The sequence below is a fragment of the Coturnix japonica genome, chromosome 2 (genome assembly GCF_054131305.1).
Source record: "Coturnix japonica strain WE chromosome 2, WE-NBRP24, whole genome shotgun sequence".
NCBI lineage: Eukaryota > Metazoa > Chordata > Aves > Galliformes > Phasianidae > Coturnix > Coturnix japonica.
In genome coordinates, this window is record NC_140664.1 from 99,975,372 (window position 1) to 99,999,417 (window position 24,046).

A 24,046-nucleotide genomic window follows, 5' to 3' on the forward strand; every position below is an offset into this window, starting at 1 on the left:
ATGTATAGGTAGGCTACTAAACTGTTCTGAGTTGACAGGCTATACTTGAGGCAGGATGACCCCGCATAGAATCATGTAATCACCAAGGTTGGAAAAGACCTCCAAGATCATGGAGAGAGGTATTCTTCAAATAGAAGCATAAGCACTTTCTGCTGCCATCCTCTTCTTTCTGTAAATGCCTATCAGCTCTGTTCTTTCCTCTTAACTGAACCTGGAGGGGTCATTCAAAGAATGTTTAGATGTTGTGTTGATGGCCACCGTTTAGTGAGACCTATTGGTGACCGGTGGACAGTTGGACTGGATGATCTTGTAGGTCTTTTCCAACTTTGGTGATTGTATGATTCTATGATCATCCAGTCTAACTGTATAGGATCACAGAATCACCAAGGTTGGAAAAGATCTCCAAGATCATATGGCCCAACTGTCCACCTACCCACCAACTGTCCACCCACCATCTTCTCTCTCATTTTGCCATTGAAGACTCAGACATGTAGTATGCTTAAGCCCATTGTAACATTAGAGCTTTGAACAAAAGTGCAATTGCTTGCCCTCCAGGTTCTGTGCATGGAACAGTCTAGTGGATGGGCCATCACAACAAGCCCTGGAGTAAATCCTAATGGTTTGATTAATACGACTTATTACTATAGGCAAAACAGGATGCTTTGCTCTGCCACTGCTTCCTCCATCCTTGACCTATCACCACAACACCTAGGAATGTGCCCCACATTTTGCTCTGTAAAAGAACAGCATCACCTCCTGCTAGATAGTAGCTGTCCACTTTGGGAGCTGTGATGCTCTGCAGGACTTGTTTGGCTCACTAATCTTCTGTCCTTATATTTTGCCTGAAGTTTTCCATAAAGATGAAACTGAGCTTTATCTGTCAGGAAAGAATGAAATGATCCCTAAGGTTAGCAAAGTGCTTACAGACCCTTTGGGAAGAAAAGCGCTACGTAAATAGAAGCTGATTCCTACAGGTTATTAATAGACGGATCTCAAAAGTAATGTGCAAACTACAAAGGAAATATCATTCTGAATTAAATTACCATAATTTTTTTCATTGCTGTCTCTTTTCAGGAGACCTGGATAATACTGCTAACAATGACAGGTTGAATAAAAGACAGGGTTTGTGTGGGCCAGAGGTGGGAACAGAGCAGACTAATTATATCTTTTTTAACCTTTGCATGCTTCTGGAACTGGGCAGGATAAAAATGAATTCTGTATCTAGCAACTGAGCTGTTATCCCAGTGGAGGCTACAGTGGTACCCAGGTCATTCAGAAACAAGACTGAAGCTGTCCTATTTCTTCTGGATCTAAGTACTTAACAAAACATCAAATAAAACGGGCATTTTCTGCATACTTAACACAAGGCTCATGTGGTTATCCCACGGACAAACCAAAACAGATTCATCTTATTTGCTTTCACCTCAGCAATGCAGAAGGTGAAAGGCAAGCACTGCAGTGGTACAGCAGAACTGGAAGTGATATTTTTCAGTGTATGGTTCGAAACATCCTGGGTTTAAAAGGTTAAAAAAGATGACACTGCCATTGCAGTCACTCAGATGTGTCATTTAAACATTTTATCATGCGATATTTATTCCACTTCTAATATGTGTTTTGACGTGAAGTTTTGTTCAAAGGTTGTAACCCAATGGGAAGGTGTGAAGGGGCCTTCAAAACCTGTATCCCTCAGCAAGGTAGCGGGTGTCTGGTCAGGAAGAGGAAGAGCCTCTTTGTGAGCATCCATTGTGGACATATGGATACACTTGTTCCCATAAAATAAGGAGCATTTTCTCTCTGATCATACCTTTCTTCCCAAAAATTCAAGCTGCAATTCAAGCTATGTGTTCTATTATTGATCGCCTATAGCTCTACCTCTTCAATGGGTTTATGACAAAAATTGAACTCATATCTCAAGAAAAGAACTTGACCCTTCAGTGCTGAATTTTTTCCAAACTGAATTCTTACAGTTCAGCAGCACCGTCAGAGCCCCACAGCAAATTGAAGTTCTCTATAATGTGCAGAGGGCTTGTCACGAGCAGAGCTTTGTGTGTTATAACAGTTCAGTCAGTCAGTCCCTTTCCCAGTTGAGCTTCTGGGAGCTGAACTCTGGAGAGTGAATGAGGTAACATAAGAATCTGAACCCAGATTTCTCTCAGCTTGTATTAGTTTCCTATGTCAAATTTGTCCAGTATGGTATTTATTAACTGAGTAGTCCTAGACATGGAAAGGCTTTACAACTTCTGCAGCCTGAACTTGTTTACCTAATTCAAGAATGTTGGCATCTTCTTAATTTTGAATTAAGTCAGTGTTTTGAAAAGAGGTCATAGAATGTGTTGTGTTTGGTTGTTACTGACTTAGAGAAGAGGAAAGAATGATATTTCACTGGAACAGTATTGTCTGATGGAGTATAAAAGACTCTGTTAGCTTAAATTTCCTCACGCTTAACCTGATACCTCAGAGATGAGTAGCCACAGTTTCTTTAGGTAGTGCAGAAAAAAACAAACCACTGAAAATGAAGTAGAAATACTGTGCTGAGTATTTAGCGAGATAAATTATGTTGTAATTTTGTAATGAATTTTGTAATGATTTAAATGCTGAGTGTTGGATAATCTGCTGCCACCTGAGTGACTCCTTACTAAGCTGCTAATAGTGGCCAAATTAAGCAGTAGTCAGTGCCAGTACCTGTAAGAAAGCCAAGTCAGTTTTTTTAAGACATCCCAATATAGCATATTAGTTTATAAATTGGATATAGTGTGTAACATTAATGCTTGTGCTAGGAATTAACCAGTCTTAATGCCATTATTTCTTCTCTAGAGCTATCTGTCATTTACCTGCTGACATGATCTTCAAAAGAAAACCTGTTCTGGAGACCTCATCACCACTGAGAGAGACAAGCATCCATGATGGTACCTATATGTCCTGGATCTGGTCGTGAGTCATATTTGTGTTCTCATAGTATGCTTAGTGTAGTGAACTGAATGTGAATGAACCTTCTGAGCTTGTGAAAATCCAGCTGTTTAAACAGCTGTAGCTCATCTGTCACACCAAACATTGGAATACAGTCCAATACCGCACTCATGACACTTTATGAGGATAATTACTATAATATATATATATATATATAAAAAACATGTGTGTTTTATATATATATATCACACACACGAATATATATATATCACATGGTTTGAATGTGGAGTTGCACTGAAATTAAATCACCAGGTGCTCCTTGCAGCACAGGTACAATCTCCCATACTGACTGGTTAACCCCAGAGCCTGGTGTTGCTTTCTTTGCAGGAGCCAGCCAGTCTCAAAAAGACACTTGAGACTGTACGATGCCTTCACAGCAACTGCAAACTGCTGCAGAGCAGGAGCAGGCTGTGTAGGTAGAGCAACTTGGTGATGTAAGGGCTGTTTGTGGATCAGCACAGCTTCCTGCCAGTACCAGGGATACCACCATGGATGGTAGATGGTAGTGTTTGTGCAGGATTTTTTCTCCTTGCTTGGTTATATCCCCACTATTCAGGAGTAATTACAACCCCCACACAGCCCATTATGGTGCAGAATTTTAAATCCAATCAAATCGTTCCCCCTGTCAAATTATTTCTCGCTCCTAAACTTCCTAATCAACTCTCATAGTCTAAATTAGTTCCTATTGCCTCATTTTCTTTGATTGCTTTACTGCTGCAGAGGGGTCAGATGAGAAAAAAATCCATGGAAAGAGCAGGGGAGATGAAGAGCCTTCTTGTATCTTTGCCCATCAAGAAATGCCATAGTTCACGGCCTGAGACTTGCAGCCTTTCAGCAGGCCCTAGCTGCAACTAGGGCTGTTTATTTCTTTTAAGGAAAAGGAGACACACAGAGACATCAAGTCATAGGTGACTGCAGGGAGAACGGGGTTGGTCTGTTCTCACTGGTGACAGGTGACAGGACAAGGGGAAATGGCCTCAAGTTGCACCAGGGTAAGTTTAGGTTGGATATCAGGAAACACTTCTTTACAGAAGGGGTTGTTAAGCACTGGAATAGGCTCCCCAGGGAGGTGGTTGAGTCATCATCCCTGGATGTGTTTACAAACTGTTTGGATGTGGTGCTCAGGGACACGATTGAGCGAAGGGTTGTTAGATAGGGTAGTATGGTTGGGTTGTGATTGGACTTGATGATCCTTAAGGTCTTTTCCAACCTGAGCAATTCTATAATTCTATGATTCTATGTGTCTTGGGCCATTAAATGACAAGAGTCACAGTATTCAGCTGGAGTATGTATATTTTAGCAAGGCTTCTAAGGTGGTGAAACCCAATGACACATTGATGTTTTCCTTTAGACACTGTGCAGACTTTGGGATAGTTGATTTTATTCATAGAGGCTCATCTAGTGCTGAGTTTTGGGTTCTTGATGAAAATAGTGTTGATAATACACCAGTATTTCAGTTGTTGCTGAGCAGTGCTAGCACAGAGCTGAGGACTTTTCTGCTTCTTATGCTGCTCTCACTGCAAGGGGCTCAGGGTGCAGAAGGAGTTGCAGGGAAGCAGAACCAGGACAGCTAACCCAAAATGGCCAAAGGGATATCCTATACCTATATCCTATTAGTGTTGTGCTGAACAATACAGCTGAGAAGTAGGGGGACATTTGGAGTGATGGCATTTGTCTTCCCAAGAAATGCTTGATAGACCCTGCTTTCCTGGAAGTGGTTGAACATCTACCTGCTGATGGGAAGCAGTGAATGAATTTCTTGTTTTGCTTTGTTTCCATGTGCACCTTCAGCTTTATCTAGTGAACTTTCTTTATCTCAACTCATAAGTTCTTGCACTTCTACCTTTCTGATTGTCTCCCCCATCTCATCCAGGGGGAGTGAACAAGCAACTGCATAGTTCTGAGCTGCTGCTGGGATAAAGCACTATAGATGTATCCATAAACTTTAGTCCATTTCTTCAGGGCAGGAAACAGCATCTATAATAAGCAAAAATTCTGATCTGCCATCAGGTGTAAATTCTTGTGTGTCGTCAGAACTATGAACAGCAATAATCTACTTCAAAACATGCCTATATTTGTGCATTATTTGATGGGCACATCTGGAGTTTTCCTACACTGTGATTCTCTTGTTGTGTATTTATACTGTTCTATGGAATTTCCATTCATACCACCAATCATTCAACCTTGAGCAGTTACAGTAACTGCACAGGACACAGCAAGGAAATCTTTCTATTTATAGTATAGTAAGTTGGAAACTTATGCGGTAACGTTATAAAACAATAGATTTTCAACAATGCAAACAACACAACTGAGGAATCCAGTCTAAAATTACATTGATTCTGGTTAAAGGGAAAATATGTAAGGACAGGGAAATCAAAGATAGCCTGTGTGTTCACTGTAGGTAGACCTTAGCTCTGAAAAAAAAAAACAAACAAGAAAAAATCCCCAAACACCAATGATTACACAACATGCTTTTTCTGTGAGGAGACTCATGTTAAGATATCGTCCTTCTGATTCAGATCCAGGGCTGACTGCAAATTCTGAGTCTCTGCTCACAAACGGATCAGCAGCTTGATAAAGTAGATCACTTAAAGTACTCCAGGTTTGACTTGGAGAAGTTTTCCCCCCCAAAAAAGGCCATTACTGTTGGGTGGTCAAGATGCTACCAACAGTACATGGAGCCTGCAGTCATCTTCTGTGTCAAGGATGCCAAATATCTGCCTGCAGCTTTGGGCAGATCTTCTCTCCTGTCTTTAGCCAGTACACCCAAGGACAACATCAATTCTCATGGCTTTCTTGGAGCTCTCAGTCACCTGCTATCTGGAGGTGTCTGTCTGCCTTCAGCTCTGTTTCATCGTGCCAAATTGCATGTTCATGGCAATACTCAGGACTTGCATGATTCAGAAACGTTCACCAGTATTTATGGGGATTTGCTAAATGCTGAATCTATCTCTTTTACAATTTCCTGATCATTTTCTCAAGTTTAGCTACTGCTTTTTATGTCGACTCTTGCAATAATGCATCTTTTTTATGCTGTGACTTCTTCTGTGGTATATATAAGCAAATATTTACTGTACATGTCACAAATTATTTTGGTTTTATTCAGAGATTAAATTGTTGAGTTGGATGGATACGGCAGTATCTCATTTTGCTATCGGGTTATGTTCTGTTTTTATTTTCTCTCTCCATTGTAATTGTATTTGGTATATTTTTGGCAGTATGCTGAAATCTAAGTTGGTGTTACTAAATTTATAACATACACTTGATATATTCTGGCCCATTAAACAAAGAAATATCTTTGCATCCTTTTCCACAGAAAAATTATAGCACAATTTGAGTATCCTTATTTGAAACATTCTTCAACACTATCCCACATAGGACATTCAGTTCCACTGATCACACACCCATGTAGAATCTGGGTAGCTATGCCACAGTGCTTCATCTTGTGCTTAATTCTGAACATTAACAAAAGTATGAATCTTTTCCTGCGCTTAGTGTCCTTATCTTTGGCTTGCAAAAGGAGAGACAACCAAGAAATGCCAAAAGCAGGAATATTTGCTGGATGCCAGATGTATTCCTGCCAAGAACACAGATACATAAAAAGTAGACAGTTGGAAAGTTATGGACATCTTGACTTGTATAATAAATAAATCAGAGAATCTTAGAGAATCACCAACATTGGAAGAAGACCTCCAAGATCATCCATTCCAACTGCCCACCTATCACCAATATGTCCCTCTAAACTGTGTCCCTCAGCATAGCATCTAAACATTCCTTGAACACCTCCAGGGATGGTAACTCCACCACCTCCCTGGGCAGACTGTGCTAGCACCTGACCACTGTCTTGGAGAAGTAATATTTCCTAACGTCTAACCTAAATCTCCCCTGGCACAACCTGAGGTCATTCCTTCTCACCCTATCGCTGTTACCTGGGAGAAGAGGCCAAAGCCCATGTCGCCACAGCCTCCTTTCAGGCAGCTGTAGAGAGCGATCAGGTCTCCCCTGAGCCTTCTCTTCTCCAGACTGAACAATCCCAGCTCCCTCAGGCGCTCCCCATAAGACTTGTGCTCCAGACCCCTCACAGCTTTGATGCCCTCCTCTGAACATGCTTCAGGGGCTCGATGTCCTTCTTGGAGTGAGGAGCCCAAAACTGAACACAGCACTCAAGATGCAGCCTCACCAAGGCTGAGTGCAGAGGGATGATCACTTCCCTAATGCTGATGGGGGGGGGGGGGGGGGAATCAATTCTTGCAAGACTGGAGGAAGCTGCCAGGAAAGATGGAATCCAAAATATGGTGTAAGAAAAGTCCCTAAAAGACAGAAGCTGAAAAATAAACTTTCAAATATTAGCCATTACTTTGAAGATGTTATCAGCCACTGCTAGTCTGTTGTCATGGGGAGAAAAAGGCGTTACAGCATCAAAGGAAACAAGGAATGTAATAAAGAAAGAAATTGGAAGAGTAATTTGCATCTATTTGGTGGTATAATCTTCAGAGGCTCTCTTGCTAATTAGCAGGTTTGGGCCGTACATATCAGAGTATTCAGAGACTGGTGGAAGTCTCCCGAGATGTTTCTAGGCAGCCATTTGGATGGCCACAGAACATTTTTGGAGCCTCATAACTTATCAGCAAAATGAGTTGGTTTTTTTCTTCTCCACTTGAAACTTGACACTCAGAAGGAATAAAGAACAGCCTCTTGGCAGGAGCATGTTTCTTTGAGCAAACATAATGCAACAAAGCTCATCTTTTCTTCCAGAACATTTGATAAGATGATGGTAATGGTATACCTCTATTCACTGTGTGACTGTATTTGAGTGTACCTGGTCTTGGCTGTGACCGTTCCTTCTTCTCTTGTATTGTGCTTTTTATTCCCTTTTCTATTTTACTTCTATGAGTGTTTAGAGGTTTAAATGTCTGTTCTGAAGTAAGTAAATAAATGAATAATACATAAAGGGACAGAGAAAGTAATTCCCTGCTTCACAGAAGTCATTGGAGACAGAACAGCAGCAAATTTAGTGGACCTTCTGATACTCTTAATCTCACCAGATGTTATTTAGATTGATTTTTATTCATCATAAGCACCTAAAATCTCCAATGGCAAAAGTTGAGCACTTAAATGCATACCTTATGTGAATGCAAAAAGAGATCTTTGATATTCAGATACTTCTTTACATGTATCAGTTCCTCTAAAGCTGAGGTTTGAGTGAAACTTGTTTCCCTATCTACTTTTTTCTCTTTTTAACCAGAAACGTAGAACCTTTCTTCCCTTGTGCAGGGACTTACTTCTTCAGTTCAGATGCTTTTTCCTTCCTTTCTGCTTCATATTTCCTTCATTCATGTCCGTCTGTCTCTAGATTGTCCATCTCCCTGGGTGTGTCTCCCGCTACAAATTATACCTTGTCTCTGCCCATTCATTAGGTGGATAATTCCCTGCAGCCATGTCACCTGAAAACGGTACTTTCTTCCAATCCAATCTCTTATCCCTGCTGGAGTCAAATTGAATCAGAAGGTCTAAAATAATCCCAGAGGACAACTCCACTGAGGTAAATACAGTGAATTTAACTCTGCCTTTTACTTTGTATTTCAAAAACGATTTAGTTTTGTTTTTAAATCTCAGATGAATATACTTGTTTAGAAAATGTATTTTAATGGAAAAATATGATCAGAAGAGCTTGTTCATTCCTTTTGGCTCCCACCTATTCTTTTCACACAGCAGCTGTATGTACCAAATGCAGGAATGTTTTTTTTGAATCAAAGCAAACAGACTGCTTTCACAGTTTACTTGCTTTTCCCCTCATTACCGATCTTTTGCTGTAACCATGGATCTATCTGTAATGCTGAATTTTGTGTGTATTGCACTTTGTATTGCTGAAAAAATGCTGAACAAACTTGCCCGTGAGTATCAGATGGAGATTGTTCAAAGGACATGACTGAAATAGAGATAGGTATACACCATTCCATAAATAAACCCTCCTAAGCGTAAGCTGCGACCATTCCTTTCTCCATCTGAACACTTCAAGCTTTTCAGAAAGCTGCTTTTATGTAAGATTAGAGTGCTGTCTCCATGACATGGTGCTTTGCTTCTCTTCACCATTAGTTGGGCGTTAGTTGTTCTGGCTGTAAATAGACAGGCACAGATGGTACCACGACTCTCAGAGCCTCCACACATCTTGCACTGCAGGGATTTTTGTTATTCTTGTTATCTCTTTAGCAGCTCCTACTCTTTCCTAACAGTTTGTTGAGAAGAAAAGGGAAGGCTAAAGAACAATCGGTCCTTTTGCTCTCTAGGATTGCTGAAGTCTTTAGACAGGACTGCAGCATTCATTTTGACTTTATCCTTTGATAGGGGAACCCAACCACGGACTCTTCAGTGAAGCAAACTTTCTTCCAGCCTCACCAGGTGGAGTCAGTCCTCCCCAAGAAGCAGAACTAGATGCCCCAATGGCATTAACCTGCAGCTCTCAAAAGGCAAGTAGCCTCTCTGCACATCCTCCCTCAGTGCCCTGCAGCTCTGATCACCACACTGCAAAGAAACACGGCAGGCTCATATCTTGAAAGACTGCCTCAATGCACAAGAACAGTGTTTGCAGGAACAATTAGCAGCACTGAATCTAGAGAGGATAAAAAGGACATGGCAGAGTTGTAGCTCCCCCGATGCGCTTCACGGAGAAGGTATATTAGGTGGACCCTCTTTAGTCTTTCACATAACACAAAAACAAGGTGTTAACTTAAAGGCAACAAATTGAAATCAGATAAAAGGAAATCAATCTTTTAAAGAGTACAATTAACCTCCTAAAACTGGAGCCAAGAACTTAGCATGGTTTTAAAACAGATTGGATGTTTGTATAAATGATTAAAGTGTTTGCATGGTACTTTCTCTATCCCATCTTTTATAAGCTGATTAGATTCTGTTTTTCCAAAAGAGCAAATTACTAGTGTCTGGGTAAGAAGAAGGCAGAACTCCTATTTGTTTAATATTAGGTTTTCCATCACTTTCCTCTACAGCAATGGAGAATGCAAGCAGCCAGTGACAAGGCAATGGGTGGAGTGTTCACCTGCCTCTGAATAGTAGTTTCTGCATTGTTACATACAAAGCTACTAAACAGTGGTCAAGATTAGCCAGTGCATTCATAAATAGCTCAGCTCAGAATCATTGAATGGCTTAGGTTGGAAGGGATATTTAAAGACCAACTAGTCCAACCAACCAACCTCCACTAGATCAGGTTGCCCAAAGCCCCATCCAGGCTGACCAGAGACATCTTCAGGGATAGGGCAACCACAGCTTCTCTGAGCAGCCTGTGCAAGTGCCTCCCCACCCTCATCATCCACCTCTTTAGTATGACCCCAGATTCACTCATCAAAGGCCTTTAGTGATACAGCATACTCTTATATAGCTACAAGTCCAAAACAAAAAGCCTTCCTTTTACATGAGAGTACATCTATGTACATCAGTCCTCAATGGTCCTTGGAGACCAGTGGGCAAGCAGGAGTGGTGTCAGTGGGTGCTCCTGGTGGGCCAAGACTCCCGTGCACAGAGCTCCTCTTCTGCACCACTCTGCTCTGGGCTGGGGAGTTTATCTACATCTGTATTTATCAGCCCAGCACAGGCCCTGGTTTAGTGGAGACTGTAATATCCTGTAACAGAGGACAGCCTTGCAGGAGAGGAGGTTGTGATGAAAGTACTGCAAAAAGGAACATCGTGGCTCCCCCCTTTTTTAATGAAAAGACTGATGGAGAACTGTCCATCAAAAGGATCAGACAGCTAAGTGATAGATGAATATCACAGAATTGCAATGTTTCAACAGGAAAAAAAAAATATAAAAATCAATATTAAATAGAAGCCATGAATGTCATGCTGAAATCTATGACAATTGGAAGAGGAAGCAGTTGAAGGCATGAAAAGCCTGATGAGATTATAAATAAAATTACATACTGCGTTACACCACGCTCCTGCAATTCATGTTTCCTCAGCTCTTCAGTACAGACTGCTGTCAGCTCACCACTTATCTGTCGCAGACTTTGGCTATCTCTCAGTTCCCTCATAAATGAGACAGTTTGGACACAGACATGCAGATCCCAATCTCTGTGGCAAAGCGGGGTGAAATCCCGACAGCGTGAATGGTTCAGGATATGCCAAACTGGGCTGGAAAAGGCAAGTTGAGAAGCAGGTCTTTGCAAATGTAAAGACAAACAAGTATGCGATTCACTCGATTGAATTGGTGGTGATAGGTTTGAAGTGCATGGAGTAATCAGTTTGTAATGCCAATAATCAGTTTGTTCAGGCTTTTCTGCATCAGTTTTGTTGGTGACTGTACAGGCACTCCCAGGCAAGCTCACCCTGCTGCACAGCTTGGGAAATGACCAATCCTTCTGTGCTTGGTGCCTTCCAATTATAACCAGCTGCCTTCCTAGGGTGTGTGCACTAGCTGGACACACAGGGTTAGGATCAATACAGAGTTGCAGAGGGCAATTTATGGATATCAATACCCAGCATAATAAAAGCAACACTTCATTCTCTTCCCTATCAGTTTGTCTCACCAGCGTGTCCTACTTAGTCTTTCAGAGTTGATTCTGTTGGAGAAAAGCCCATCATTTGCTGCACTACCAAACAGGCCTGCAGTGAGGTTAGCTTTGGAGGCTGTGGTGGAGCTCTTCAGTACTTCTCTTTTCTCTCTGATTTATAAACAATGACTTCTGCTGACAAATAGAACCGGGGCTTTAGAGCCAGGTATGCGTCTACCACTTAAACCCCAGTGCTTTGCTACTGAAGTGAGCTGCTTGCTGGAGTTGCTAGGTAACTGTACCCTTCTCTCAGCTTATGGGAGCGAGCAAGAGAATTCTGGTGATGTCATGCTTTACATTCATCTTTCATCTTTTCAAAGAGTTTTCTCTCAATTTCTACAGGAACAGGTGCATGGGGGAGTTTTTCAGTAACTTAGAGCTTCCCTGCTCCATCGTGCTGGTGCAGCTTAATTCCACTCTTACGAAACACTGTAATAATGCAAAATTGGCCTGGGCTCCTGAAAGTGTGATTTTAGGGGAGTAGTTCTGTCTGTTCAGGCCTCTCGCCTCTTCTAGATACTGATTCAATAGCTCACTCCTTGGAAACACAGACAGCTCCAACAGCTGCTCTGCTGCCTGTATCTGAACAAAATGGTGGCTTCCTCAGCAAAAGGCAATGAGAGCTTTGTGATTATGCTTTTCAAGAAGGCAAAAATCCAAACAGTAAGTATGCAAAACAGACTGAAGCTGTGACTTATTCCCCTTTCAATACTAACCATATGCCTAATTTATATTAGTAAGAGTCAAGTTACATCAATGTGTAGCATTATTAGTGTAGTACGTTGTCAACAAGGCAGGTGAGAACTGATAAAATTTGAATATGCTGCTGTGAGTATGGGATGGATGAGCAGGAAAGCATGGAGCTGTGGGAGATCTAGTGAGGTGTGTGCATCCAGCTTCCCAGGCCCAGAGGGGGGTACAGTCAAAGTGTGGTGTGTCTGAAGGCTGTCTGGGTATCTCTCTGCCCAAATGGGAAGGCAAGGCATGGAGGCAGGGGACTGGTCACAGCTGTGTGGTCTGGTTTGACTCCCATGGGGTCTCTGCAGAGATATTTGTCCTTTTCCCTTGTTTCTTCCCCAGTCTGAGCTATCTGTGGCTGTCCTCTCTAGTAGTCTTGTCACCTTTCTGCAGTAGCCACCATGCACGTTGGCACTGGCAGGAGTATCACACTGCAGCAGTAGCTGGCAAGAACAGCATTCAGAGCAGAAAAATCAAGCCCTCCAGTTTGTAACAATTGTGCATCCTCTGGGTGCTGCTGCCTTCGTCCCTGCCATTCCCAGCTGAATCTACTGTTTGCTCTCTCTGTTTGCTTGCCTGATTTGATCTTCCTGTCCTTTACCACAGCCTCTTGCCATCCTTCTCCCCCACACTTCCCCATGTGTGAGAATTTCTAATCAGTGCAGAGCACAGATCCCAGGCGTGTGCTGTGCCGGGCTGCTGTGGCAATTAGTTAACGTTTGGAGTGTGCTGAGCAGCACTATCTCCAGCATGCTATTTTAAGATGCAGTCTTGATCACATATAAAGGTCTACCTGGCAGGAAAGGAACCGAGACAAAGAATAGAGATGACGTTCCCTAGACGCCGAGCAAATGCTGGGCTAAATGCGCTGTTTAGAACAGAGAAGTCAATTTTCTGCAGGGAAAGAGCATGCTGGCATTCATTAGGATGGGCATGGCCCAGTGGGAGAGATGCAGTGTCCCACTGACAGCAAGTGCCTTGATGTCCTCGCCTATTTGGTCTGATTGGACAAGGACCCCCCTCCTTCAGAGACAAACTGTAAGAAACCTTTCTGCTTTGTGCCACTTCCACAGAAGCCATCAGGGTGATCTGCATAAATATGTGAGTGGTAATCAAACCTCGGTAGTTCAGCTGGTTTGTGATACATTTTTTATGCTACGCGTAACAAAGCTAATAGGTGTTCACTCTGTTTAAACCTGCTCTAGGTCACCTAATTGAAGAGGGACCAAAGAAATAGAAGGCAAAAGTGTATCCCATTTTTTGGTACTACGCCTCTCCGGGGACATAATACTGTTACTGTAAAGGCCAAAATGTGTGCAAAGAGATCTGCTTGTGCTCTGAAAACTGTTCTCTTCTTATGGCTGCAGCTTTGTTAACTAGTTGAGAGCAATAAGAGAATAAGGAAGACTACAGTTTCTGATGGCGTTAGTATGTTTTACACACCAAGTCACTCCAGTAAATCTCATTTACAGGCAAGCTGGAGTTTATGAAGAATTGAATGACTGAGATCCCTCACGCTTTGGGGAATTCATTATTTCTGCCTGATTCTCTGCTTATTTTGATGGTTCCGGCCAAAGATTAACACACATTCCACATGGCTTTCCATTATTTTATAGAGATCACAGGAGGGTTTTCTGTGGCCGTCCTACAGTGACAGAGCAGAGAGCTCCAGATTCTTACAGAATGATGGCATATAAAACTTCAGCGATGCCTGTTCACATATCTTTAAAATTGGGAACTGGAGATTTGATGACTTTTCAGAAGGAGTGAAGCAAATGAAGGCCAGCGTAAGAACTGAACCAAAATGAGAACTTAAATATCATTCTCTTAATTACCTGACATAATCCTGCCAGTTTTGTTTTAATAAATTACTTAAGTGCCAGCTAAAAGACAGTCAATTACCTAGAAATCTGGTAATAATTAATTGAGCTCTCTAAAAAACAGCCCTCACCAGTGATGCAGTTAAATATTTATGACTTACGATTCGTGGTGATACGTTCTCAAGGCAGATGATCAGATCATACATAAAACAAATCAGGCATCTGCAGTTCAGGAAGTTTCTATTAAAAAGCCCACAGCTTTGAGGGGCTCCTGGCTGAATTTCCGACACCATCGCTTTGGGGAAGAGGGTTTTTCACTGCTTGGTCCCTTCCCAGAAACGATTCCTTTTGGATATTCAGATTCATTCCAGCTTCATATCTAAGTCCGAAGAATGAATATATCAGGGTGCTGTCTTGTGTGTTCCATCAGATTCCTGATGGGAAAATACAGCATTACTGGAGAAGGCACAGAGTTAGGAGGGTACAGGCAGCTCACAGTTTCAAATGTTGAGGGCCAACAATGAATGCTTCACTGTGCAACTTAACGATGGCATTCAGATATATTCATAGTCATAGATATTCTTCATTCATTAAAAGATGAATTTCTCTGTTAAGCTAGTTTGAGTAATTTGATTTTTCCAAACTAATGACATGTTAATAGATGCTAGATACCCTACTGCAGAAATAAGAAGTGGTGTTTAGTATTACCCTTTCTTGGGACTAAGATTTAGAAAATGATCTGCCAAGTGTTCTATTCTGTTCTCATTTCTTTATACAGAGACAGCTAGTAGAAACAGCAACCCCTTTTTTATGCTCTAAAGAAAACAGCTTACCCACACGATGGCATATTAGAATCAGCTATTTTTAATATTTCAGTTTGTGTTTCCATCACAACGGTTGCATTATTGCTTTTGTCAAGAAAGTTCTGCCTGTCCTGCCCATACAACAGGATTTTCAGTGTTGCAGAGGTGGTGGTATCAGCTTGGGTGCCCCCAAAGCGGAGGCTGGAAGCAAGATCCTCACTGTTCTTCCCCAAGCTGCAAGTTACATTGATGGTTTTTTACTACAGAAGTATAACACTGAGATTAAAACAAAATGTCACCACGTTTGCTAGACTTAAGACGTGTCTGGACAATGCTTCTGATATAAGGTCTGATTTTTGGGTGGTCCTGCATGGAGCGAGGAATTGAAGTCGACAGCCCCTGAGGGTCCCTTCTAACTCAGGCTATTCTATAATTCTGTGATTCTAAATGCCCTTCCTCTCAGCCCCAAGCATTGTTCCCAGCTGTTCATTCAGCCCTTCCAAACAAAGCCTTTTTGCAGAGGCAGCTGTCCCAGCCTCAGAGCTGCACACATTCCCCAGGAGTAGAGCCCAGACCAAGGCTACATACACAGTGCTATGGGTGAGGATGCCGCAGCTACTTCCTCCAGCAAGAGCTGCTGCTGGAGTGGGTTACAGCCCACAAGGAAGGTGATGATTGGCTGCAATTTATTTTTATACCCTCCGCTTCATCTGTATCCATCTTCACACTGATAAAGAAACAGCTGCTTTTAATCTCACATTTAAATGCCAGGTCTGGTATGGTGACCACTCAGGAGCTGTGGGTGCTATTGTTATCAGGCCAACGACACCCAAAGGACAGCTATTATCCTTACATGCAGCGTAGCTTTGGGTCTTTTTGTGGCCAATTTGTTGCAGAAGCAGTTGGGGCTTGGGAGACAGAAATGCTTTAGTCAATTCCTTTGTTAAAATGCTTCGATCCACTCACTGAAGGCATGAGGAGGGTTGTTTGGTTCTGCTTCGACACCAAAGGTTTTATTTCCAGAGACTCTCACACAGTGATACAAACTGCCAGGGGAATTTAGGCACAGATGATTAATGCATTGTAAGGTAACCTTTGGACTAGCAGAGCTGCTATTCCTCTGGAAAGAGTGCCTTGTAATAGCTCATTTATATAAGAACAGTAAGACACTCTGGTCTGGGAAGAAACATGGTTTGAATTCACTATTTTCATTAAAAAATGTGAGAGGGAGTGGGCATGAGTCTTCTCTGCACTGGAGTTGAAATGCAGAGCAACACCTTGCACAGGAGACTGTGCAGCCCACAGAGGTGAGGCTGTGGGCCAGTGGTCCGCTCTGCCTGCAGGGTAGGCCTGGTCCAGCGAAGAAAGTGTGCTCCATAGACATCAACCTATCAGCCTATTTCTGCTTTCTGGAAAGCAAAGAGGGGAGCTTCATTTAAATTGACTGTAAGAACTTTCAAACAGATTTATTGCGTAGAAAGTGGAAGAGGTAAATACAGGAGAGAAAAAGCAAAACAACTACTTCAGTCTTCCCTGAGATGTGTAGATAAGTATGACAAGTTTTTCCTCCTTCTTTCTGCTGGCTTTACCACAAGGTGGCAATTCCTTCCTAAAGCTTGCCTGCCACATAGCTCTGTGTAGGTCAGTGGAAGTGCTACACGGTCTGAGCTTGTACCTAGTTAGCATTTAGTACATATTCTTTCTGAAAGTAATGGGTTGTATTGGGAAGATGACCAGAAGAGACCCTTTTCCACACATGAAATACAGAAGGGTTGAACGGGATGTTTTCTGAACAAATACTAAATGCGTTCTTCTCAGTTTCATCTCTCTGCTACTTTTTCACTCCAGTACAATATTGCTTGTACCATATTTTTTTTCCTACAATAATCTTACAGAGCAAAGGCTAATCTGAAAACATTCTGCTCATCAAGTATTGCCTTTCTCTAATAAGCATGTCCTGTTGGAGCTGCAGTGTTTCTCTCTTGTTCTTTGATTGCTCATCTATGAAAGCCTGTAGCCAGCCCTCCCAGCTTAAAGAATAAAGTTGACAGGAGGCCCTTCAAGACCCTGTTCTTCTATTCCCTGGATTGCATGTATATTCTGAACTAGTAAGTCCCAACAAAGCTATATATATTGTTTTGTCTTATTATTATAGTGGTTCAAGAAGGGAAAGAAAGAAATCAAAGGGTGTTGGGCTGTGCCTGTGAAGAAACATGTCTGCATTCATCAAAGAACTTGGTCATTAATTCCCATTGCAAAACAGTGTTTTCATTACCCTGCTTTCCTTTTGCAACCAGAACTAGCTAGGAAAAAATGGAGCTGTTTACACTCAATGCAAAATGGATGGCCAAGGCAGTGCTTTCTTAAATAATTGTTGTGTATTGCTGACTGATTTTCTACTAAATAGGCAAGTTACTTAAATGATGCTGTGATATTCACACTTTGTCTTCTGTTTGGTTCCAGGAAATTTGTCTCATGGGGATTAGAAATGCTGCCATCTGCAATACAGACATTTCTATCGGTGGATGTGACCAGGAAAACCTGGTTGTTTGTCAGTAATTGCTTCTAAAAATAAGCACCGTCTCTTAAAAGTGAAACAAGAGGGTGACAAGGAGCTTTAAAGCAATTCTTGTTAGTGGCAGAGAATAACCTACATCTGTGACTGTGTTGTAAGGCCAGCACCATGGCTATGGTGGAGGGTGCTAAGCCCCTGCCAGCCCAAAGGCAGACTTTTACCTGAGTCCCATGTGGCACCATGGGTGGGAGGCCCTCAAATCTTCCCCCCAAGCTCCATTTTCTCACATGGTGTAGGGGAGCTGCATCAGCAAGAGGCAGAGGGATGGCACAGGCACGCAAGCTGTTGGGGTGGGAAGGGGAAGGTAGCATGGACCAGGTGGAGGGGCAGCATTAGACCTTCTCTTCATCCTGGAGGACCAACCCACACAGCCTTTGCCTCCTCCAAGGGTCTGGCAGGCTCTCTTTTGTAAATGCTAAGCAAGAGAGTAAATCAGAGCTTGATGTCAGTGAAGTAACATGGGATAGCTTTTTCCTGTCTCTTAGCAATGGGTCTTCTGTGCTGCCAAGAGACAAATGACATCGGCTCCTTAATACACTTGCTCTGATAATAAGGTTTTTGTCACTACTGTCCAAACTGCTCAAGTCACATGTGTGGTAGGGCACAGAAAATGTCACTCAGCCTCTGCTTTGTGCTCACTCTACATTTTCATCTAAAATAATCCACTTCTAATTCACAGCAAAGAAACTGATGGGAGTGAAGAAAAAGTGCTTCCCAAGAGCTCTCTAATGGGCCTAGGCAACTGTGTGAGCACAATGTGTATATTCCTCTGCCTTCAGGGAGCAGGAAACATACTGGCTGTCCTTTCCTGTATGCATGTTCTAGCTCCAATCTCAGAAAGAAAGGATGGAGAAGTTTCCCTATAGGGACTCTGCAAAGCAGGGGGGAGCAGCCCTGCTGCCAACTGAGGGAAGCAGTCTTGGTGCATTGCCTGTGCTTGCCTTGCTGCATGCACAGCTGTTGAACATTGCACAGCATCCTCTGGGCAGCAATACCAAATCGGAGCTGTGTACAACGGATGAAGGGCTTCTGATGGCAGATGGCAAACTCTGAGCTGTGCACACTTTTAAATTAGTGCTGTTTCAAATCGTTTTAATCTGCTTTGGTTCTTGTGGCTTGCCCAGCCTGCAAAAATGTATGAAAACAACAGAAAGGGAGATGCCTGCACATCTGGTGAGCACCAGTGCAGGAGAGAGCTGGCAGTAATTGGTGGAAATTTAACAGAAGAAAACAATGACCAGTTGTCAAAAGGAATATCGTTACAAAGCAGTGATCTAATCACAGAAAACAATAAGACACCACTTATACCAGGTGCTCTGTGTGAAGAGAAACAGTCTACATTGGCTGGACCCATTCGTTGGCCCCCAGCCCCACAGTTCTGGGGAAGCCATTTCATTTCAGGCTGTGCAAGCTTGCAGCCCGAGGCCGTGACCATTTCTGTCTCTAACAGCCTGATCCACTACAGCTCATATAAATCAGTGGGAATTATTCTCGTGGAAAACTAGGGTCTTGGAAGAGGCCCTTGAAATATAGCAGATATATCAGCAGCAGTGTTGGCACTGCATAAAGGGCAGAGCGAATAATAATAGCAACAAAGAACTCCCAGCATCCAGAAAGCGCAGCAGAGGTCAGGCTATGCATGAAGACAGTTGTTATGAGAGATTTAAATGTTTTGAAGGAAAGCACAGCAGGGCGGTCACACAGGGAGCAATGCTGCAGCCGCAGCCCCTGCTCCTGGATGAGGCTGCAGCTGTGGGCATAGCACCTGCCCACACTTCTCCATTCGAGCTGTGTTTCCAAGCTTGCCTTATGCTCCCCATAGCCCACAGCCCTGCTGCAGGTGCTTCAGTCCATACTGACAGGCTGTGAAAGCTGAAGCCTGCTCCCAAGCAGCCTGTTCGAAGGGCCCCAACAGCCTGTGCTCTGCTTGATCCTTCTCCCCTCTCCAGCAGCTGCCTCAGCCAATTTTAGCTGGGTTTCCTGTGGAAATTCAGCCAGAAGTTGGGAGTTGGAGCTGCAAGTTGCCACCATCCAACCTCCCCCTCACGCTCCAAAACCTCATCCCAGCGGCATGCCAGAACTTTCCCTGCAGAGCAGAGGAGCTGATGGAGCTCCTAGGAGCTCCTAGGGAACGGAGGGCAGTGCTGAGCTCTGCTCTGTGTGACAGTGACAGGGCCCGAGGGAACGGCATGGAGCTGTGTCAGGGGAGGGGCAGCTGGGGGTCAGGGACAGGGTCTGCACCAGAGAGCAGTGGGCATGGAATGGGCTGCACAGGGCAGTGGGCACAACCCCAAGTGCCAGAGTTCAGAGATTGGACAGTGCTCTCAGACATTGGACTTGGATTTTGGGTGGTCCTGTGTGGAGCCAGGGGTTGGACTTAATTATCCTTATAGGTACTTTCCAATTTGGGATATTGTCTGTTCCTATGAGCTGTCTATCCAGAGCCCGGCTATATGCCCACCAGTCACCTTTATTCTGCCTTTCCCCCAAATCCTTCTGCATTGCTCCGAGTAAGCCCAGGTGAACACATTAACATAGCTATCTTCCCTGTGCACTGGCTCTTTGGAATCTGAACAGACTGCAGTGTTCTCAAATGTGTCTGTGCTTCAGTGGATTATTTTTGAATTTATTCAACAAATAATTCCTGGTCTGTACCCTGACTCACTGAGCACTGAACTTCTCTTAAGTAATGCATGCTAATCATCATCTGTTCTGCATTTTATAGCTAGTAGTGGTGAAAGATGAAAGCCCAGCATTGCCTATTATACTGGGGCTACAGTCAGATATAAAAAATACATCCTGTAAGATGACATCTCTTGTAGCCAAAGTTCATACATTCCTTCATGAAAATTCAACTACATTAAAAAAAAAGGGAGAGAGATTTGCAATAGATGGAGGATGATTCATGCTAAAATACACAGCAGAATGCCACTCAATCTTCTCCTTAGACCTTGCTGTTTTGTGAGTCCATCCCCTTGACTATGATCAGGACTAACAAATGTACATTTTCTCACCTTGCCCTTCAGCATTTCATCAGAAGTAACACTAAAGTCTGATGCTCTTTTGACATCACACAAATTGCATTCTCTGTCTCTGTTCTCTCCCATCCTGTTCTGTCTTTCAGTGCTCATCAAATCTTCACACGAAGCTAAATGTTTAGCTGCAAAAAATGAAGTGTATGGAGGATATGCATGAATACAGAAAGTAGCAGGGCTGTCACTGAATGGTCCTTTTTGGAGAAATTGGCCTCATCTCAGTGGGTAGTGAACAGCTGCCTCCCAGCTGAGATTTATCAGCTAAAGGCAAGGCAACAACAAATCTAGCAGAAGGAAGAGGGAGAGCTGTGAAAACTGGAGGGCTTCTTTCTGTCTCTGTTCTGGAAATGGCTTGGCATTACAGACCAGACGAGGATGCTCAGGCCCATACAGCTAGCAGGCCTATTCCCAGCAGCATCGCCTGCTGTGAAGGGTTGGCACTGCTGGTGCCAAGTAGTAAAAGAAGCCAAAGCTGAAACACTGAGATGAGTTTCCAGACTGACTGATATCTGGCAGAGCCTCCTGTATCCCTGAGCTGCACAAGTAAGTGAGAAATTTATGTAAGAGACTGTAACATTTCTGTCCAGGTAGTGGATGCTTCCTTGGGAAGATCCTGGCTAACAGCTGCTGGGCAAGAGAGTTTTCCCATGGCTCTTGGTTGCTGGAATCCCTTGGTACCTTGGCTGGAGTATCTCCTCCACCCGTGCAGTGTCAACAGCTGACATAGAAGCTGAAAAGATGCGATGGACCAGGGGAGGATAGAAAGCGTTATTGTAGCCATTGGCATCTTCTTCTTCAAATGCCTGCAAAGTGAGGTGGGACTGTCCTTCCTTTCTTCGTCATTACGTAAGTCTGAGAACTTACAACTTACTGTAATTCAGAATGAAGCCATTGACGTTTTGTGGGGGAAGGTTAATGTGCTAAAACACTAGCACACCTCCAAGGCAGCTGCAGCTGGATTGTCAGTGAGCTGATGATGGGAGACACCAGGTTGTGGGAATGAAACAGGGAATGTGACAATTGTGGAGGTATCCAACAGAAACTGTGGAAGGAAAAACCTGGGCCTGGGATCCCACAGATGGAAGAGCCAGTGGGAAAGCATTAGGAGGGGAGCACACAGAAATGGAAGCCATCCAGCCTTGCCCAGTGGAGTTAGGCTGAGTTTGTGTGAGCCAAATTTTTAACATCCTGCCTATCTCACTACTTAAACTGGCAGTTTTTGTCTGCTGGGAGCAAAGTGGCACTAGCAAATGCCTAGTTGTTGTTTGGTTTTGGTTTGTTTTTTTTCCTAACCATGTCAGATTTTGTGTACTGTGAGTTTCACAGCAGGGTTGAATCCTCAGGGGGACACCTGAGCTGGGATCCCGCAAAGCTCCAGCCAAGTCAAAGTCTGTACCAGCACAAACATCACACCATGCAAGGGAACTGGGGTGCTGTAGAGGAACCATGGAGACTACTTTGAAGTTAAGTTCTGATTTTTTGTCCTTTCATGTCTCAAGATGTTCTGAGATTTGTTTTTGTTTTGATTTGATTTTAACACAGCTCTGGTAATTTAATGATTCTTAGTGGGAATGAAAATGTCATTTACAAAAATTCCATGCAAAGAAGTGATAATTAACTGCCAGCAATATTTGTAAGGTACGCTGCAGTCAGAGCTACCAGAGGACTGAATAAAACTGAGGACTATTCCTGCAGATACATGGGGAAAATCATTCCTGGCCTCTCACAAATTGCAGTTTAGTGTGCTGGCAAAACACCAAAGCACCGGTGCTCATATGCAGCCAATAAAAGCAGTGCAACAGTTTTTCATGTATTTCTCTAGTAAGGGTTGTTGTTAATGGAACAGGATGTTCCAATAACCTTTTAAAAGGTTAGGCTAATTCAGTTGTTTGTCTTCGCGAGGACCAGGCTGTGTTAGTCCTGTTATGGGGGGTGAGATGGGGGGGGGGGGGAAGGGGAGAAGCAAAGAATGGCAGCATAGAGTGGAGCTGGGTAGTGCTGTAAAGTGTTTTCAACAAATTGTTGGTTCAAAAAACAGGTGAGCTGGCCGGTGTGGGGAATTCTGCCTGCTGATGGGACCAAGGGGACAGACAGATGCAAGGTTACTGTCTATCCTCAGCATCTTCAGTCCCTGAGCCAGGCCATACCTGCACAGCCCTCCTACCATCCTGGGGATACAGAGAATGAATAATTCAGCTACAAATCAGCTCTCCAAGTGCTTTTTTCCCCCCCTTTTTTCCTTTTCCTTCCCTAGGTATCTATTTTTAATTTAGATACTCCCACACGTGCTTTTGGTAGATTAGAGACAAGAGAAATAAGAGAAGAAGGCTCTGACGCAGGCAGGAAATAGAGCCTGGGGGTGGTGGAGGTTGAACTGTACTGGCCTGCCTGGAGAAGAGCTGGCGTGGCCCTCCTGCAAAGGACAATATGGTCCTATGAGGGGCTGAGCACCCCTTGGTCCTTTCTCCTTCACTGGGAGCTGAAGGTGCTCAGCTCTTTATACCTGGATTTAGACCTTTATGTTGGCAGTCAGAAAGAAATAGTGATCAGCAGAGATGCTTTGCCATAGGCATGGGCTTCAGGGGAGCTGGATTCAGTTTTGAGGTCTGCTACACACCTCCTCCATGTGGACCTTGTAAATCTTCTGTCTTGTAGCTTCAGATTTGTTAAGGAGAAGATCACTACCACTGCTTCCTTTGGTCTGCCATGTCTAGCTATAATCTCTGGGGAAGACACTGTCACTGCTTGTTTGCAGCTTTAGATTACTCATGAGGAAGCCTATATTGCTGTGTGGTAGCATCTTCCTATCATATTTTTTCATCATGAACATCAGAAGTACAGAGTCATCAGAAGGTCTGAGAGCAGGAAAAGGTGTAGTGCAGCATGTCTTAGTTTCAGTTGGGAGAGAATTGTTTTCTTCAGAGTGTCTGATGTGATGCTATCTTTTGGTTCTAAGAGAAAAGCAATGTTGATAACACACCTCTCTTTATAGTTGCCTTCTAAGCAGTGTTGTACAGAGCCAAGGCTGGCTCTCAGAGAAGGGCCAAAGAGCTGGGAGGGAACAGATTTAGGACAGCTGACTTAAACTGGCCAAAGGGATATTCCATACCACATGATGTCACGTGGAAGGAGTTTTGAAAGGGATAGGAGTGCTGATTGGGGGGGCAGCTTGGCATTGGTCAGGAGGTGTTGAGCAATTGCTTGTGCATCACTTGTATACATTCACATATGTGCATATATTTGTCTTGATTATTATCCTTTTCCTTTTCTCTGTCTTAGCAAATAGTTTTATCTCAATCTGTAAGTTCTACTGTGTGTTGTTGTTTTTTTAATCTCTCTCCCATCCCACTGGGAAGGGGAGGGAGTGAGCAAATGACTGTGTGGTGCTGTGCCACCTGCCAGGTTAAAACACAAAGAGCAGCTTAGTGAGGAGGTAAGAGACTGCAGGGGGAAAAAAATGGGGAAGAAAGACTGCCAGTTTGGACAGAAGCAAAGTTATCATTCCATGTTTATCTTTGTGAGAACCCAGATTTGCAGAGGAGACTAG

The 24,046-nt window shown here is 43.3% G+C and overlaps 1 protein-coding gene across 3 annotated transcripts in view; it reads left to right on the plus strand.

Annotated features, from left to right (window-relative positions):
- LARS2 (leucyl-tRNA synthetase 2, mitochondrial) overlaps positions 1 to 24,046 on the plus strand; it is a 121,208-nt gene that overhangs the window by 11,099 nt on the left and 86,063 nt on the right. The window contains exons 1-2 of one of the 3 annotated variants that reach the window (XM_085540507.1): positions 2,820 to 2,931; positions 8,385 to 8,509. Coding sequence is in view for 2 of the 3 variants with exons in the window: in XM_032442390.2 (XP_032298281.1) it covers positions 2,840 to 2,931 (92 nt within the window). In the remaining variant the exon portion in view is untranslated. Of the gene's footprint in view, positions 1 to 538; positions 2,932 to 8,384; positions 8,510 to 24,046 lie in introns of those variants that run through there. The other 2 variants (XM_032442390.2, XM_085540508.1) reach the window with 2 other exon arrangements.